The sequence below is a fragment of the Capra hircus genome, chromosome 5, assembly GCF_001704415.2.
Source record: "Capra hircus breed San Clemente chromosome 5, ASM170441v1, whole genome shotgun sequence".
NCBI lineage: Eukaryota > Metazoa > Chordata > Mammalia > Artiodactyla > Bovidae > Capra > Capra hircus.
In genome coordinates this window covers 93,835,786-93,851,475 of record NC_030812.1, presented here as the reverse complement: position 1 = coordinate 93,851,475, position 15,690 = coordinate 93,835,786, and the positions used below count along the sequence as shown (strand labels likewise).

Genomic DNA, 15,690 nt, shown 5'->3' with positions numbered 1-15,690 from the left:
TATTCATGGGATTCTCCAGGCAAGAAGACTGAAGTGGATTGCCATGCCTTCCTCCAGGGTATCTTCTTGACCCAGGGAATGAACCTGCATCTCCTGCATTGTCAGGCAGATTCTTTACCCAGTGAGATACTACACTGTATCAATAGACTGTCCACACTTCTTGCTTTATTTAAACAAATGCATCAGTATACAGAATGGTTAAAATTTAAAGTACTCTAAAGATCATCTCCAACTCTCTTTGAGTCACATTAAAACTGAGGTCCAGAGAGCTTAAGAAGATAACTAATATGGTTATAGGGGCTTCCCTGGTGGCTCAGATGGTAGAGCGTCTGCCTGCAATTTGTGAGGCTCGGGTTCAATCCCTGGGTTGGGAAGATCCCCTGGAAAAGGAAATGGCAACCCACTCCAGTACTCTTGCCTGGAAAATGGACAGAGGACAGAAGAGCCTGGTAGGCTATAGTCCATGGGGTCTCAAAGAGTTGGACATGACTGAGCGACTTCACTTCACTTCAATATGATTATGGTTGTCTGCTCTTTACAAAGCTTTGTGTCTATAAAAACTTTGGTCCTTGCAGCAGCCCTGTGAGGTTAAGTGACTGGGCCAAAGGCTCTTGGATTAGCCTGTGGCAAAGCTGAGCCTGAAATCTGCACTTCAGGGGCTCTGCAGGCCAGTCCTGGCTTGCAATGGCAGCTGAACTGTTGCAACAACATCTAAGCATAGACTTCTGTGTTTATAAAAGTACCACTCTGAGATCACGTTAAAATGAAAAAAATAAAATCTTCAATCACAGAATCGCAGAGTGAAAAATACTGCTCTATACAATTTTTGTTTCTGTGCAGAAAGGATGACTAAGTAATCTAGGCTCTCCTTAGAAGCTGCAGAAGGGTCTTGTGCAATTCCCTCTCTTACAAAACACCCATCTTATCACAAACCACAAAATCTGATTATTTATTTCAAAAGAAATACAGAACTGGAAGTGATAACTCATGTTTTTTGTAACAAATGTGAACTCTGAGTCATGATCTGTCCAATATTAGAACACAAACCAGGAGTGTGGCACTGGTTTCTCTGCTGGGAGCTCTATTTCCCTGTGGTCAGATTAATGCATTAAACAATTTGGTGGAATAATCTACACGAGGTTAAATTGCAATTAAAGGTGCTAGATAAGATGTGTTTTAACAGGGGTTGCCTTGTGCAATATATGTATAAACATATGCACAGAGTTTTACATTCTATAAAAATACAGAAAAAAACATAATGGTATTTTTAGCAAACATGAAAACAGTGTGCTGTTGCTTCAATACAAAGTGTCCATGAGAATTCTAGGCTAAGTCTTCTATTTCTATAACGGTTAACTTATAACCGCTTAATAGAACAAGGTCATTTTTGGAACACATCATCCAACATCTGGTCTACCATCTGCTGGCTGAATAAAAATTCACATGACTCAGGCACAAAAGGAGCAATTTTCTACATCATTTCAGTTCTCATTCTTCTCTCAGTTACAAAAACAAAGGCTATATGATCATTTGAAAGATGCTCTCAGAAAGACACTTGAACTTCATTTTGTGCAAAAGGTAGGTTTCTGAAAAAAAAATTGCATAAATTATTTTTTCCCTGTTTTATTGAACCTCATTTCCTATGCACGGGAAATGTCCAAATTTTAAATAAGTTTTATTCTGAATCTTTTAAAAATATAGGAGTTCAAATTTTTATGGAATACTGTTATTTATGTTTGTATTTTTTAAAATTTATGTTTTGTTGAAATAGTTGGTATATAACATTATATGTCACAGGTGTACAATATAGGGATTTACCATTTTTAAAGGTTACACTCCAATTATAGTTATTATAAAATATCAGTTATATTCCCAAAATATAGTTCACATCTAATAGTTCACATCTCAGTCCTTTGCCCCTATGTTGCCCCATGCTGTTATTTATTTTTTTAAATAATCTAATTGAAGAAAGTGGGGAAGACCACTAGACCATTCAGATATGACCTAAATCAAATCCGTTATGATTATACAGTGGAAGTGAGAAATACATTTATGGGACTAGATCTGATAGACAGAGTGCCTGATGAACTATGGACAGAGGTTTGTGACATTGTACAGGAGACAGGGAGCAGGACCATCCCCAAGAAAAAGAAATGCAAAAAAGCAAAATGACTGTCTAGGGAGGCCTTACAAATAGCTAAGAAAAGAAGAGAGGTGAAAAGCAAAGAACAAAAGGAAAGATATACCTATTTGAATGCAGAGTTCCAAAGAATAGCAAGAAGAGATAAGAAAGCCTCCCTCAGTGATCAATGCAAAGAAATAGAGGAAAACAGTAGAATGGGAAAGATTAGAGGTCTCTTCAAGAAAATTAGAGATACCAAGGGAACATTTCATGCAAAGATGGGCACAATAAAGGACAGAAATGGTATGGACCTAACAGAAGCAGAAGATATTAATAAGAGGTGACAAGAATACACAGAAGAACTGTACAAAAGATCTTCATGACCCAGATAATCACGATGGTGTGATCACTCACCTCGAGCCAGACATCCTGGAATGTGAAGTCAAGTGGGCCTTAGAAAGGATCATTATGAACAAAGCTAGTGGAGGTGATGGAATTCCAGTTGAGATATTTCAAATCCTAAAAGATGATGCTGTGAAAGTGCTGCACTTACTATGTCAGCAAATTTGGAAAACTCAGCAGTGGCCACAGGACTGGAAAATGTTAGTTTTCATTCCAATCCCAAAGCTAAAGAATGCTCAAACTACTGCACAATTGCACTCATCTCACATGCTAGTAAAGTAATGCTCAAAATTCTCCAAGCCAGAATTTACCAATACGTGAACCATGAATTTCCAGATAGTCAAGCTGGTTTTAGAAAAGGCAGAGGAACCAGAGATCAAATTGTCAATATCCTCTGGATCATTGGGAAAGCAAGGGAGTTCCAGAAAAAACATCTATTTCTGCTCTGTTGACTATGCCAAAGCCTTTGACTGTGTAGACCACAATAAACTGTGGAAAATTCTGCAAGAGATGGGAATACCAGACCACCTGACCTGCCTCTTGAGAAACCTGTATGCAGGTCAGGAAGTAACAGTTAGAACTGGACATGGAACAAGACACTGGTTCCAAATAAAAAAAGGAGTTCATCAAGGCTGTATATTGTCACCCTGCTTATTTAACTTCTATGCAGAGTACATCATGAGAAATCCTGGATGGAAGAAGCACAAGCTGGAATCAAGATGCTGGGAGAAACACCAATAACCTCAGATATGCAGATGACACCACCCTTATGGCAGAAAGTGAAGAAGAACTAAAGAGCCTGTTGAAGAAAGTGAGAGAGGAGAGTGAAAAAGTTGGCTTAAAGCTCACCATTCAGAAAACTAAGATCATGGCATCTGGTCCCATCACTTCAAGGCAAATAGATGGGGAAACACTGGAAAGAGTGTCAGATTTTATTTTTGGGGGCTCCAAAATCACTGCAGATGGTGACTGCAGCCATGAAATTAAAAGACGCTTACTCCTTGGAAGGAAAGTTATGACCAACCTAGACAGCATATTCAAAAGCAGAGACATTACTTTGTCAACAAAGGCCCACCTAGTCAAGGCTATACTTTTGCCAGTAGTCACGTACGGATGTGAGAGTTGGACTATAAAGAAAGCTGAGCACTGAAGAATTGATGCTTTTGAACTGTGGTGTTGGAGAAGTCTCTTGAGAGTCCCTTGGACTGCAAGAAGATCCAACCAGTCCATCATAAAGGAGATCAGTCCTGGATGTTCATTGGAAGGACTGATGTTGAAGCTGAAACTCCAATATTTTGGCCAACTGATGTGAAGAGCTGCTTATTTGAAAAGACCCTGTTGTTGGGAAAGATTGAAGGCAGGAGGAGAAGGGGACGACAGAGGATGAGATGGTTAGATGGCATCATGGACTCAATGGACATGAGTTTGGGTTAACTCCAGGAGTTAGTAATGGACAGCAAGGCCTGGCATGCTGGGATCACAAAGAGTTGGACACAGCTGAGCGACTGAACTCAACTGAGTGGATATTGCCTGAAAAATTATTAGTCTGGTGTTCCCATAGCCATTTTCTTTTTCCTTCATTTTTTCCCATATTTCTAAATTAGATTATTCTATAAGGAAGTGTTGTCTCACCTCCACTATTTATTCATATATTTAATTACACCTCCTTTTTATGGAATCATGGATAATTTTATTATTTATTGGTAATTTTCTTCCAGCTGAAACCGTTGAGAGTTCTTTCTAGTCGGCTTTTGTGTCATTTTGACGTGTTCCCATACATATATATATATATATTTTTTTTTTTTTTGCTTGTTTTTGTGTACTTCATTACTTTCTGTGAACACAAGATGCTCCAGATTTATTTTGTATTTTCCCTTCCCTAGTCCTAAAGTCAATCACTTCTGCAGAGCCCTCAGCCCTTTTGACGATGGTGTTTAGAAGCCATGGTCTGGACACTAGTTCTGCTCATTGCTATTCGGGTGTCATGACTTCTAATTCCTACTCGTGGGTTAGTATAAAGACATGTACATTTATGTCTTTCTATCTATCCTGTTTCAAAGTCCACTTTGATATGAGTATCTGTCCCCAACTTTCTTTTCATTTCCATTTTTATGGAATATATTTTTTTAATCCTCTCACTTTCAGTCTGTATGTATCTTCAGCTCTGAACTGAGTCTCCTGTAGGCAGCATATAGACGGGTCCATTTTTTTAAAATCCAATTAGCCACCTTATATCCTTTGATTAGAGCGTATAGTCTGTTAACATTTAAAATAATTTTTGATAGGAATGTACTTAGCCATCTTGCTGCCTGTTTTCTCGTTGTTTTTTAGTTCTCTGTTTTCCTCTCCTTTTAGTTTCTTCGTTTGTGGTTTGTTGATTGTCTTCAGTGTTATGCTTGTGTTCCTGTATCTATTATAGGTTTTTAATTTGTGGTTTCTGTGGTGTTCATATACAGTGAACTATCTACTAGTTGTAAAATGGTAGGCATTTAAGCTCAAACACATTTTAATAGAGATACATTTTTAACTCCCTCTGCCCATGTTATGTGTTTTTGGTACCATATTTCACATTTTCATGTTTGTGTGCTGGGTCGCTAAGTCATGTCCCACTCCGTGACCCCATGGACTGCAGTGCTCCAAGCCTTCCCTGTTCATGGGATTTTCCTGGCAAGAATACTGGAGTGTGTTGCCATTTCCTCCTCTAGGATTTTACATTTTTATGTTTACCCCTTATTTCTTTTTTTTTTTTTTCAGTTTCTAAAAGGAAGATTTATTCGACAAGTTTCACTTAGCGCAATACACCTAAAAGGAAAATCACAATACAATGAAAAATTTAAATCAAGGCCTCAGAATTTCATACAAACACCAAGACCAAAATCCTAAAGTATTGGTATTGCGTGTCAAATTTCCCCCATTAACTTAAAAAAAAAGCTTAAACTTATGTGCCATAGAGGTTATTAAATGAAACTAGAATTAACAAACATGCCAAATGTTTCACTTTTAATTGTAGACACAGCTCCTATATTGAGTTTTACAAAAAAAAAAAGCATGTCTTTCAACATGCATCCAGACAGTGTTCAATGTAATGTGATGTAAGAGCAACATTTAACATAATTCAACTGCTTTAACCTAAATACACTTACTGCTTAAGTACATCCTACAATAGAACTAACTTGAGAAAAGCTGAAAATTATTTAACAGTAATAGTTTACTCAACCTAGTTGTTACATCCTAGATGAATGTGTGTTCAAAAATACTGAACCTTAAGTCTTTAAAACAATCCTGATTTCCACTTAGAGTAAGCATAAATCACAAGCTTGTATTGCAAAACTGTTAAAACTTAAGTTTTTCTTTTAAAAAATGTTGACCAAGAGTCAGTGACCAGGGCCAGTTACACTCCCCATCCACCACTCATACTGGACATGCTAGATATCCCTCCCATTCCGTTCACTCCCACAGATGCTCGGCTTCCACTACTGTAGTAGCTGCTGCTCACTGCTCCTTGGCTGCCTATGCAATGTGTGATTGAAAATCACTGGAGTTTTCCTGTAAAACTTGGTCGTATCCACTCATGCTGCTCTGGCCACCATAGCCGCCTCCATAACCACCACTCAGCTGCTGGCTAGCCGGGCCACCGTAACTGGACTGGTTTGACAAGCCCATGCCTCCCATCATTTGGCTACCATAAGCACCACCGCTTGCTCCTGCTGTAGAATTCAAGTAGAGTTCTACATATCTGTGTTCACCGCTTGCTCCTGCTGTAGAATTCAAGAAGAGTTCTACATATCTGTGTTGCATATTTGCTTTGTCTTTCGACATAGCTGCCACAGCATCTTCGTGAGTTGCAAATTCGACATCTGCTTCACCAGTTACTCTGCCATCAGGACCAATTTCAATATGCACTCTCACAGGGTTGAGTGGTGAAAAAAAATTATAAATGCCATTCTCAGTGGCTCTGTAAGGCAATCCCCGCATGTGTACACAGTGTCCTGTTGTGCTCTGGAAAGTAGAGCCACCATCCCCGTATCTGTGATCAGACATTCCTGAAAAACAGTAATTGAGGTCTCTTCCGAATCTATCTGACCCAAATCCATAGCCATCATTATAGCCATTATAATCATCATAGCCTCCATAACCTCCACCATAAGCACCACGCCTCATCCTTTCAAAGCCCGCTCCTCTTCCAATGCTGTTATACCCTCTGCCAGCCCCAGGTCTGTCATAGGGACCTGGTCGCTGCATGGCCATAAGTTTTCGTGGTGGATCATAGTGAGTTCTAACTTCAGCTCGACTGCTCTTAAAGATTTCGATATACCTGTGCCCTATTCTTTCCTTGTGTTTCTTTAGAGCCTTTTCAGCTATTTCCTGTGAAGCAAACTGCACGAAGGCCTCCCCCGTACTCCTCCCCTGGAAGTCCACCGGCAATGTTATCCCATTTGGCACGATTTCCAACCCTGAGAAGAACTGAACAATTTCTTCCTTGCTACATCCAAAGGGGAGTCCTCTAAGCCGTACAAAGCCATCATTGGCCGTGTCAGGACTATTTGGACCAGTATGCTTCAACACCCAATCCATTTCAACGTTGTTTGACTTGAATACTTCAACATATCTGTGTCCCATAGTTTCTCTGTCTTTTTTCAGGGCCAATTTGACTTCATCTTCTGATTCAAGTTCAACAAAAGCCTCTCCACTCGGTCTGCCTTCTCTGGTGTAGATGAAACGAATACCTTGAGCCCCATTTTGAATTTTGCAGTCAGAGAAAAACCGCTGCACTTCGTCTGCAGAGCAAGACCAAGGCAAGCCCCGGACCTTCACCACGAACCCCTCACCGCCTTCGGTGCCCAACATCATGGTCTCCTAGTGGGTGCTGGCGTCGAATCAGACTGCAAGACGGGGGACCGCAGTCAGACCTGCAAACACAACTTCGGCGCGGCTGAGACGAAAATCTACCCCTTATTTCTTGTAGCTATAGTTGATAAAAAATTTTTTTAACCTTCATACTAGCTTATTTAAGTGGTTGATCCACAGACTCTATTATATACTTGCCTTTACCAGTGCATTTTTCCTTTTCCATAATTTCTTATTTCTTATTGTAGCTTTTTCCTTTTTCACTTAAAGAAGACCCTTTAATGCTTCTTGTGAGGTTGGTTTAGTACTAATGAACTCTTTCAGTTTTTGCTTTTCAGAGAAATTCCTTCTCCTTCAATTCTGAATGATAACCTCAAGTTGTACATTTTCTCTTTTAAAACTTTAACTATGTTATGCCACTCCCTTCTGGCCTGTGAAGTCTCTGCAGAAAAATCAATTGTTAGCCTCATGGGGCTACCTTACACGTGACTCTTTCTCTTGCTACCTTTAAAATTCTCTTTAACTTTTGTCATTTTAATTAAGAGATGTCTCTGTAGGGTCTCTTTGGGCTCATTTTGCTTGGTGACTCTTTTTCCTGTACCTGGAAATCTATGTCCTTCCTCAGGTTCAGAGAGAGTTTTCAGCCACAATTTTATTAAGTACACCTTCTATCTCTTGCTCACTCGTCTCTCCTTCTGGGGCCCCTATATTGCTAATGTTAGTAAGATTGATGTTGTCCTAGAAGTACTGAGGCTATTCTTATCTATCCTCTTTTTAAATTTGTTTTTCTTTTTGTATTCTGAGTGGATGATTTCCATTATTCAATCTTCTAGGTCACTTATGTGTTCTTCTGTATCAACTAATCTGCTGTTAATTCCTTCCGGTGTATTTTTCATTTTAGCTATTGTAATCTTCAGCAATGACTGGTTCCTTTTTATATTTTTCAGTTCCTTGTCAAAAACGTCACTCTATTTATCTATTCTTTCCCCAGGTTTCAGTTAGCATTCTTATTACTGATGCTTTAAACTCTTTATCTAGCAACTTATTTATCTCTGCTTCATTTGGGTTTTTTTTTTTCCTTGTTCTTTCATGTTAAACAAATTCCTCTGTCTTCTCAATTTGTTTAACTTTCTCTGCCCCATGAAATTAGGTGAAACAGTTACCTTTTATGGTCTTGAAGGCCTGTCTTTGTGTAAAGCATCCTGAGCAGTCTGCGGTGCCCCGTGGTTCTGGTGGGAGAGCTGGATCTGAAGTGAGCATGTTTTCCCTTGGGTGTGCTGGCAGCCCCCACCTCGGTGGGAGGTGAGGCCAGAGCTGGAGCCACTTAAGCCAGAGCCAGGGACAAACTGGAGCTTCTCTTATGATCAATGGCTGTTACCCTGACAGAGGTGGAGATGGGGCCCAAGAGGCTGTGGCAGGAGGCCTGAGGGAGTTGTTTCTCCCTGATACGTGATGGTCATGATGGTGGTTTCTCCCTCGATGTGCATCGCAGCCAGGGCCTGAGGGCTTGCTTGGTGCTTCACTTTAGTGCTGGTTTCACCTTTTCCCTGGTATACGTGACGTGGTTAGAGGCTGGATCGGGGTCAGAGGGGCTGTTGCCACACTACTCAGCTGGTTTTGCTCTCATTAGTTGTGGTGGTCTCCACCCCGGAGCTAACTGCACTCCTCCCAGGTGTGGGCAGGGACGCGCATGCTGACAGTGGCTGCCTCAGTCTCCGTCAGAGGCAGAGGCAGGGACCACGCTGGCTCCGTTCCCCTAAGTGTGTGCGTGCTCGTGGCAATGGCAGCCCCCACCCTAGTGCTGGTTAGCTCTAAGACCCTCTCTTCCCAGTCTGTCTGCTCCTTCTGAGCTTGGAGCTCCCCCAGGACCCATTCTACCCTTTTCCAGCATCCAGCAGTCCTCTTTTACAACTGCTTTGGGCTACTCTTCCCTTGTTTAGTCGGATCCCATTTGTTTTCTTTCATACCTGACTCGTAATTTCTATTTCACTAAGGATATTCTTTCCTGTTTCCCAATTCTTCATATAAAATTTTTCTGTCATTTTGGGGGCATGAGGTGGGAGTGGGCGATTAAAACTTGCACCAAATGTGGCATTATAATCTAGTCTGATTATAATCAGATCAGTATTGATCATTGGAGCTGGGTCTCAGTGTATTATTCTCCACATCTAAATTCTCCTTTAGCAGACTGGCTACATAAATTATCTTGGGAAAGTATAAAACCTGCCTCTAATTATCTTCTGGATCTAACTACCAAATTCCAAGAAATATGGAAACTACAACAAATTAAATAAAACCATGTGTAATCAATCAGCTAAATTCATTGAGGAATTATGTAGGAAAAATGAATCAATTCCAACAAATCAATGTCATAGGAAAAAAGTGTGTATGGGTGAAGCAGTATAGGTTAAGAGACTAGGGGGACATTTCAAGCACATGCAAATGTGGACCCTTTTGGATCCAGCTTCGAACAAACTAATTAAAAAAATTTTTTTGAAACAATCAGGGAAATCATTTAATAAATTTAAGCTATTATTAGTTAATATTAAGGAATTATCATTCATTTCATTGGATATGATAAGGGTATTTTAGTTATGTTTTAAAAAATTCATTAAATTAAAAAAAATTCTTATTTGCTAGAACAGGGGTAAGCAAAAAAAAAAAAACAAAACATGTGCTTAGTCACTCAGTCATGTCTGATTCTTTGCAACCCCATGGACTGTAGCCTGCCAGGCTCCTCTGTCCATGGTGATTCTCCAGGCAGGAATACTGGAGCAGGTTACCATACCCTCCTCCAGGGGATCTTCCCAACCAAGGGATTGACACCAGGTCTGCTGCACTGCAGGCGGGTTCTTTACTATCTGAGTCACCAGGGAAGCAAACAATAGCCACAAATAAAAATAAACTTTGACTGGAACACATTCTACCCACTGCCATTGACTATGGATGCTTTCCTGATACGACAGCAGAGATGAGTAGCTGCAGTGGAGATAGGGCAGCCTGCACAATGTCAACTGTTTACTCTCTGGTCCTTCACAGAAACTGTCTGTCAACTGGCTAGTAGGGGAGAAGAATAAATAAGTAGTTTGAGATAAACCGATGTATACTACTATATACAAAATAGATAAATGACAAGGATCTATGGCACAGGGAACCATATTCAATATCTTGTAGTAACCTATAATGGCAAAGATCTGAAAAAGAATACATATATATACATGATACATAATCACTTTGCTGTATACCTGAAACTAACACCACATTGTAAATCAACTACACTTCAACTAAAGAAATCATTGTAACAACTCCTTGAGGTGGATATTATGAAGGCTGATTTATTAATGAAACATTAGAGGCTTGGAGACATTAATTAATTTATAGCTAGGAAAGAGCAGAGAAAGAATTTGCCTGGTACTGTCCTTAGTCACTGTTGTCACTGATATGACATATTCACATTGTTAAGTGGACAAGCCACATCTGTTTAAAGGTCAAGAAATATTTCACAAGCATGTAGAGTCTATAAAAGAACACAAACATTGGCACCTTCAGCAGAGAAGCTTTTCATCAATGCTGTTCCCTGGTGGCTCAGCTGGTAAAGAATCCACCTGGAATGCAGGAGACCTGGGTTTGACCCCTGGGTTGGGAAGATTCCCTGGAGAAGGGAACAGCTACCCACTCCAGGATTCTGGCCTGGAGAATTCCTTGGACTGTATAGTCCATGGGGTCGCAAAGAGTCTGACACGACTGAGCGGCTTTCACTTCATTTCATGAGCCTTAAAAGACCGATTTTCTGGTCGGTGTTAGAGTTGCTAAGTTTGCCTGCTTGTTAAGGTAGATGTTTGGTCTTCACACCCATTTATCTCTTTACATTTCTCTCTCTCCTGTAAGATTCAAGGCTTAGTAGGGACCGTATCTATACCATGTACACTAAGCCCAGCTCCTGGAATAAGAAGAGAAGCTCAAATGTGTTTCCTGAATGAATGACCAACAACATCCACATCACAACCTCATCCCTGAGTGTCAAGTCTCCTTGTGCTGGACACAGAGGCACAAACAGATCCTAAAGCTCCAGCACCAAGAAAGGACTCTTGCTGCACATTAAGCGCTCAGCCTGTACACCAGAAGATCATTTATTATTGCTTGATGGTCTGCTTTTCTAGGTGATGGAGGAGATGTAACCTATTTCTTAACCTCTAGAGTGGTTTTCGTGGCAGAGGCCTGGGGAGGCATACTGTGGTTGGAGCAGTTGTTTTAGTTGCGAAGGTCAATGCCGGGGTGTTACATGCCCATTCTTGCCTGTGCTGATATTAGTCTACTCAACCTGGCTCTGTCCTTTTCCGGAGATTTCAAGCGAATGAATCATGCTTGGCTGCCATTAAAAGGGGAAGGAGATGACTGCTGGATGTGAGGGGGGATATTTGCAGAGTCTGGAGTAAGGTATCTTTACAGATAGACAGGATGTGAATTTAGCACCTGAACAGCCCCTATGGTAGAAAACTAGACACAAAATCCCCCCATGCACACAGGGGATGCTGAACATCAAGGTTTGGACCTCTGAGCAACGATGCTAGCTTTGCCCTTCTTCAGTGCAGGGGTATTAAGTCAGTTTTTCAACTAGCACAAGGCAATGGCTGGTGCATTCCAGGGAAATGGGTGCAACAGAGAGAAACACATCCACAGATCCAGGAAATGATTAACTTTTATTCCTGCCTCATATACAGCATACTGTCTGCCAAAATTAGGAGTTAAATATAATTTAATGGAGATAAAATACTGAAAATATCATTGGGACAATTTAAAAAAAATGTTATCATGAATACAGAAAGAAAAAGAGCCAGTAAACAAAACAAAGCTGAAACAGGTGAAATAAGAACAAAATCTCTCCAACTTTGAGATAGTACATATTCATTTCTCTTTCCCAGGTTGAAGTTCCCTGGGGCAGCTATTGAGATCAGGCTGCAGAGGAGAAGGTAATTATTGCACTGAGAGTGTACGTGATTCACGGAAGCAAGCCTACGTCCCAGACAGGGAAGCCGAGGCTACTGGAGACTGCATCTAAGTCTTCTTCTGCTTTACTGAGGTCTCAGAGAAGCGGAAGCTTCAGGACACTTGTGGTCACTGCCCCAGATGTGGCTGGACTTGGTTTTTCCTGAGTCCTTAGCTCTTACCAAGGTTTAAAAATGGGTGCTCTCATTGTCTGTCGTGTTCAGCTGCAAATATTCCAGGGTGCCCTTCTTGTAGCTGGCCACCCGGGTTGGTTTTCGGTTCCTTATCCCCAAGGCCTGTCTTTTCTGTAAAGAGCTGGCGATCATGTCGGCGAACTCAGCTTGCAAGCGCTGTTGATTCTCCCTGGAGAGACAAGAGTATGGAGGGAAAAGGGAACTTCTCAGCCATTCAAATAGACTAGCCCTCAGCTCCAGAACTGCCTGTTTCATTCACTGATTCCTTGTTGAATGCCTACTCTGTGCTGCATGCGGGAAGTCCAGAGAACACAGAACGACCCTTGGCTTCCACCAATAAGCCTAAAGAACTGTCACCCTTGCTCTGTGTAGTTGTAGGGAAAGCAGAATATATTTCAAGCAAGAAATTATATTTTGATTTCAAAGTAAGATAACACAATGTGGAATTCAGAGGTGAGGTTAGGTTTACACATACCACTGGAGCTAGAGGAAGAGAAGCCAAGAGGGTGCTAAGCCCTAGTGTGTGTGCTACGTAGCTTGTCGTGTCCGACTCTTTGCAACCCCATGGACTATAGCCTGCCAGGGTCCTCTGTCCCTGGAATTCTCCAGGCAAGAATACTGGAGTGGATTGCCATTCCCTTCTCCAGGGAGCTTTTCCGACCCAGGGATCAAACCTGGGTCTCCTGCATTGCAGGCAGATTCTTTACCGTCTGAGCCACCAGTCACCACAAAACTCTAAGAACGTGTTGGTCCCACACTTTCCTAGGAATGTGGGTCTTTTCTGGGGAGGGCTCTGAATGAGTGGAGGGTTTTAAGAGATTAAGAGCACCTGGGTTGCTCTTAGCAAGGGGCCAGGTTCCCCCATGCCATACGGATGCTCTGCACTGTTTTGGCATCTCTATGGTGTTGCCATCTGTCTGGGTCCCGCATCCAGGCGTCTGCACGACAGGGCTTCTCTACCACAGCAAAAGCTGTTCCAATAGCCACGTGACTCACTGCAGTGGCCCAAATGCAACTGGAAGACCATTTGAGTCACCTTTAGGGAAACTGAAACCGGTTAATTAGACCTGCAGCCTGTTTTCCTCATCTCAGGGAGAACACACACTCCATGTGAAGACCCCAAACCACAGTCCTGAAGCTGGGGAGTTCCTGTTCCATCAGGTGACTCAGCAGAGAGCTGTACGCAGGGGTGGAAATGCACTGGTCTCCTGTCCCTAGTGTGCTCTACTCTTGACCACATGTGCAGGGGGTGAGCCCTAAACTGTCCTTTGGTCTCCTGAGCGAGCCTGAAACACTCCAGCAGCCAGAGAAGGGGGGTTTCCAAGCCTTTTCAATGTGTGTCAACTCTCATCTTGGATTCAATGCCTCATTGCCACTGGCAAAGCACTCGCCAACAGTTCAACTGCCTGCACACAGTACAAGATACAAAGCCAAGACCTCGACTTCCCGGCTCCTCCCCACCCAGCCAGCAGCTTACGCAGTTGGAGGGGTCGGCAGGTTGTACTCCTGGTCCTTCACCCCGGTCAGCCAGTAGGTGGTCTCAGTTCCTCTGCCCTAGAAAGACAAGAAAGGTGTGGACCATGGAGGCCAACAAGGCAGTCGGCTGTAACCCACCGTTCTGACGAGCATCAGCTTCCAAGAGACGTTTCCCCTCTGAGTTTGTCATCACAGCCTATATTTCAATACAGCACCTGTTCCTGGTATGATTTGTGTTATCTCCAGACCAATCTTTATTTCTAAGCACCTTTAAAAAAGTATCTCTCATCCACCAGGCATTTTTTTTTTTTTTTCAAACTAGAATTTTCTTTTATTCCCCAAAAGACATTTCCAAATATCACCTTAGCAACAGCACAAAAACTCTAAATGAAGAAGGAAGAAAATTCGTCTATGGTCCTGCTACTCCAATGAATCCAAATGGTTTCTGTCGTCCACATTTTATTCTGGCCGTTTTTGCCACAAAACTTTTGCCACAGTTTCCCCACCTGAAGTGTGTAAATTACAAACACACGTGCCTCATGATAAACACGCACTAACTGACATTTGCTGGGTACATCTGCAGGCTCTAAAATAAATGGTAGCAACAGGAAATTGTTTTTGGCTGGAGGTTGTGTTTGAAAAGCAGACTGGATAGTTATATTTTTAAAAACCACTCATTCAAAAAAAATCTAGTGATTTGGGGCTGTGTTTGACTGACTGTAATATTTGAACTTCCCAAGTGTTGCCAATGGTAAAGAATCTGCTTGCCATTGCAGGATATGCAAGAGACTTGGGTTCAATCCCCGGAAGTAGGAAATGGCAACCCACTCCAGTACGCTTCCCTAAAAAATCCCACGGACAGAGGAACCTGGCGGGTTACAGTCATGGCGTCGCAGAGTCAGACACCACTGAGCACATACGCCTAACCACTTGCACTGTAATAATCCACACACCACTTCTATTTTGGGGGGAACACTGCAGAGAATGTGTTTACAGAGAATTAAAATAGCCAGTGTTGTTCGGACACAACTACCTAAAGGAGGCTCTTCCAAGTTGCCATCAGTGTAGGGGCCGATGCTGCTACGGCTGGTGGAGGCAGATGTTCGGAGCCATTCACTGCCTTCAGATCAGTTGTGAGTCTGGTCAACCTTCAACAGACAGCCTGTGGGCCACCTGGTGGCTCTGAAAGGCGGTTGCTCTAAATGTGCGGGACAGCAATTCCCACTCTTCTCTATGCCTCACAGTCACTTGATTAAAATACAGATCTCCGATCTATACCCAAAGAGAGTTGGACTCAGCAGGTCTGGTGGGGTGTCCGTGTTTAATTGTTAAGTCATGTCCGACTCTTTGTGATCCCGTGAACTGTAGCCCACCAAGCTCCTCTGTCCATGGGATTCTCCAGGCAAGAATACTGGAGTGGGTTGCCATGCTCTCCTCCAGGGGATCTTCCCAACCCAGGAATTGAACCCACGTGTCTTATGTCCCGTGCCTTGGCAGGCAGGTTCTTTACCACTAGAGCCACCCGGTGGCGCTATTAGGTATATATCTCGATGGATTCCTTACCTTTAAGTAGGTTTCTCCTCTTACTTCATAGAGGAACTGGCACTCTGTCCTCTTCAGGATGGCTATGGTGGAGCCGCTGACATGGATTCTCAAGGCTGG

The 15,690-nt window shown here is 42.2% G+C and overlaps 2 protein-coding genes across 2 annotated transcripts in view; both read right to left on the bottom strand.

Annotated features, from left to right (window-relative positions):
* LOC108636049 (heterogeneous nuclear ribonucleoprotein H-like) lies at positions 5,279–7,465 on the bottom strand. Its single transcript, XM_018048450.1, has 2 exons — positions 6,086–7,465; positions 5,279–6,035 (listed from the first exon to the last, which is right to left on the bottom strand). The coding sequence occupies exons 1-2, from the start codon at positions 7,373–7,375 to the stop codon at positions 5,916–5,918; spliced, it is 1,410 nt and encodes a 469-aa protein (XP_017903939.1). The 5' UTR covers positions 7,376–7,465; the 3' UTR covers positions 5,279–5,915.
* GUCY2C (guanylate cyclase 2C) overlaps positions 12,054–15,690 on the bottom strand; it is a 72,414-nt gene continuing 68,777 nt past the window's right edge. Inside the window, exons 27-29 of the mRNA XM_018048449.1 lie at positions 15,592–15,686; positions 14,030–14,106; positions 12,054–12,721 (exon numbers count right to left, since the gene is read on the bottom strand). Of these exons, the coding sequence (XP_017903938.1) occupies positions 12,547–12,721; positions 14,030–14,106; positions 15,592–15,686 (347 nt within the window). The 3' untranslated portion in view covers positions 12,054–12,546. The remainder of the gene's footprint in view (positions 12,722–14,029; positions 14,107–15,591; positions 15,687–15,690) is intronic.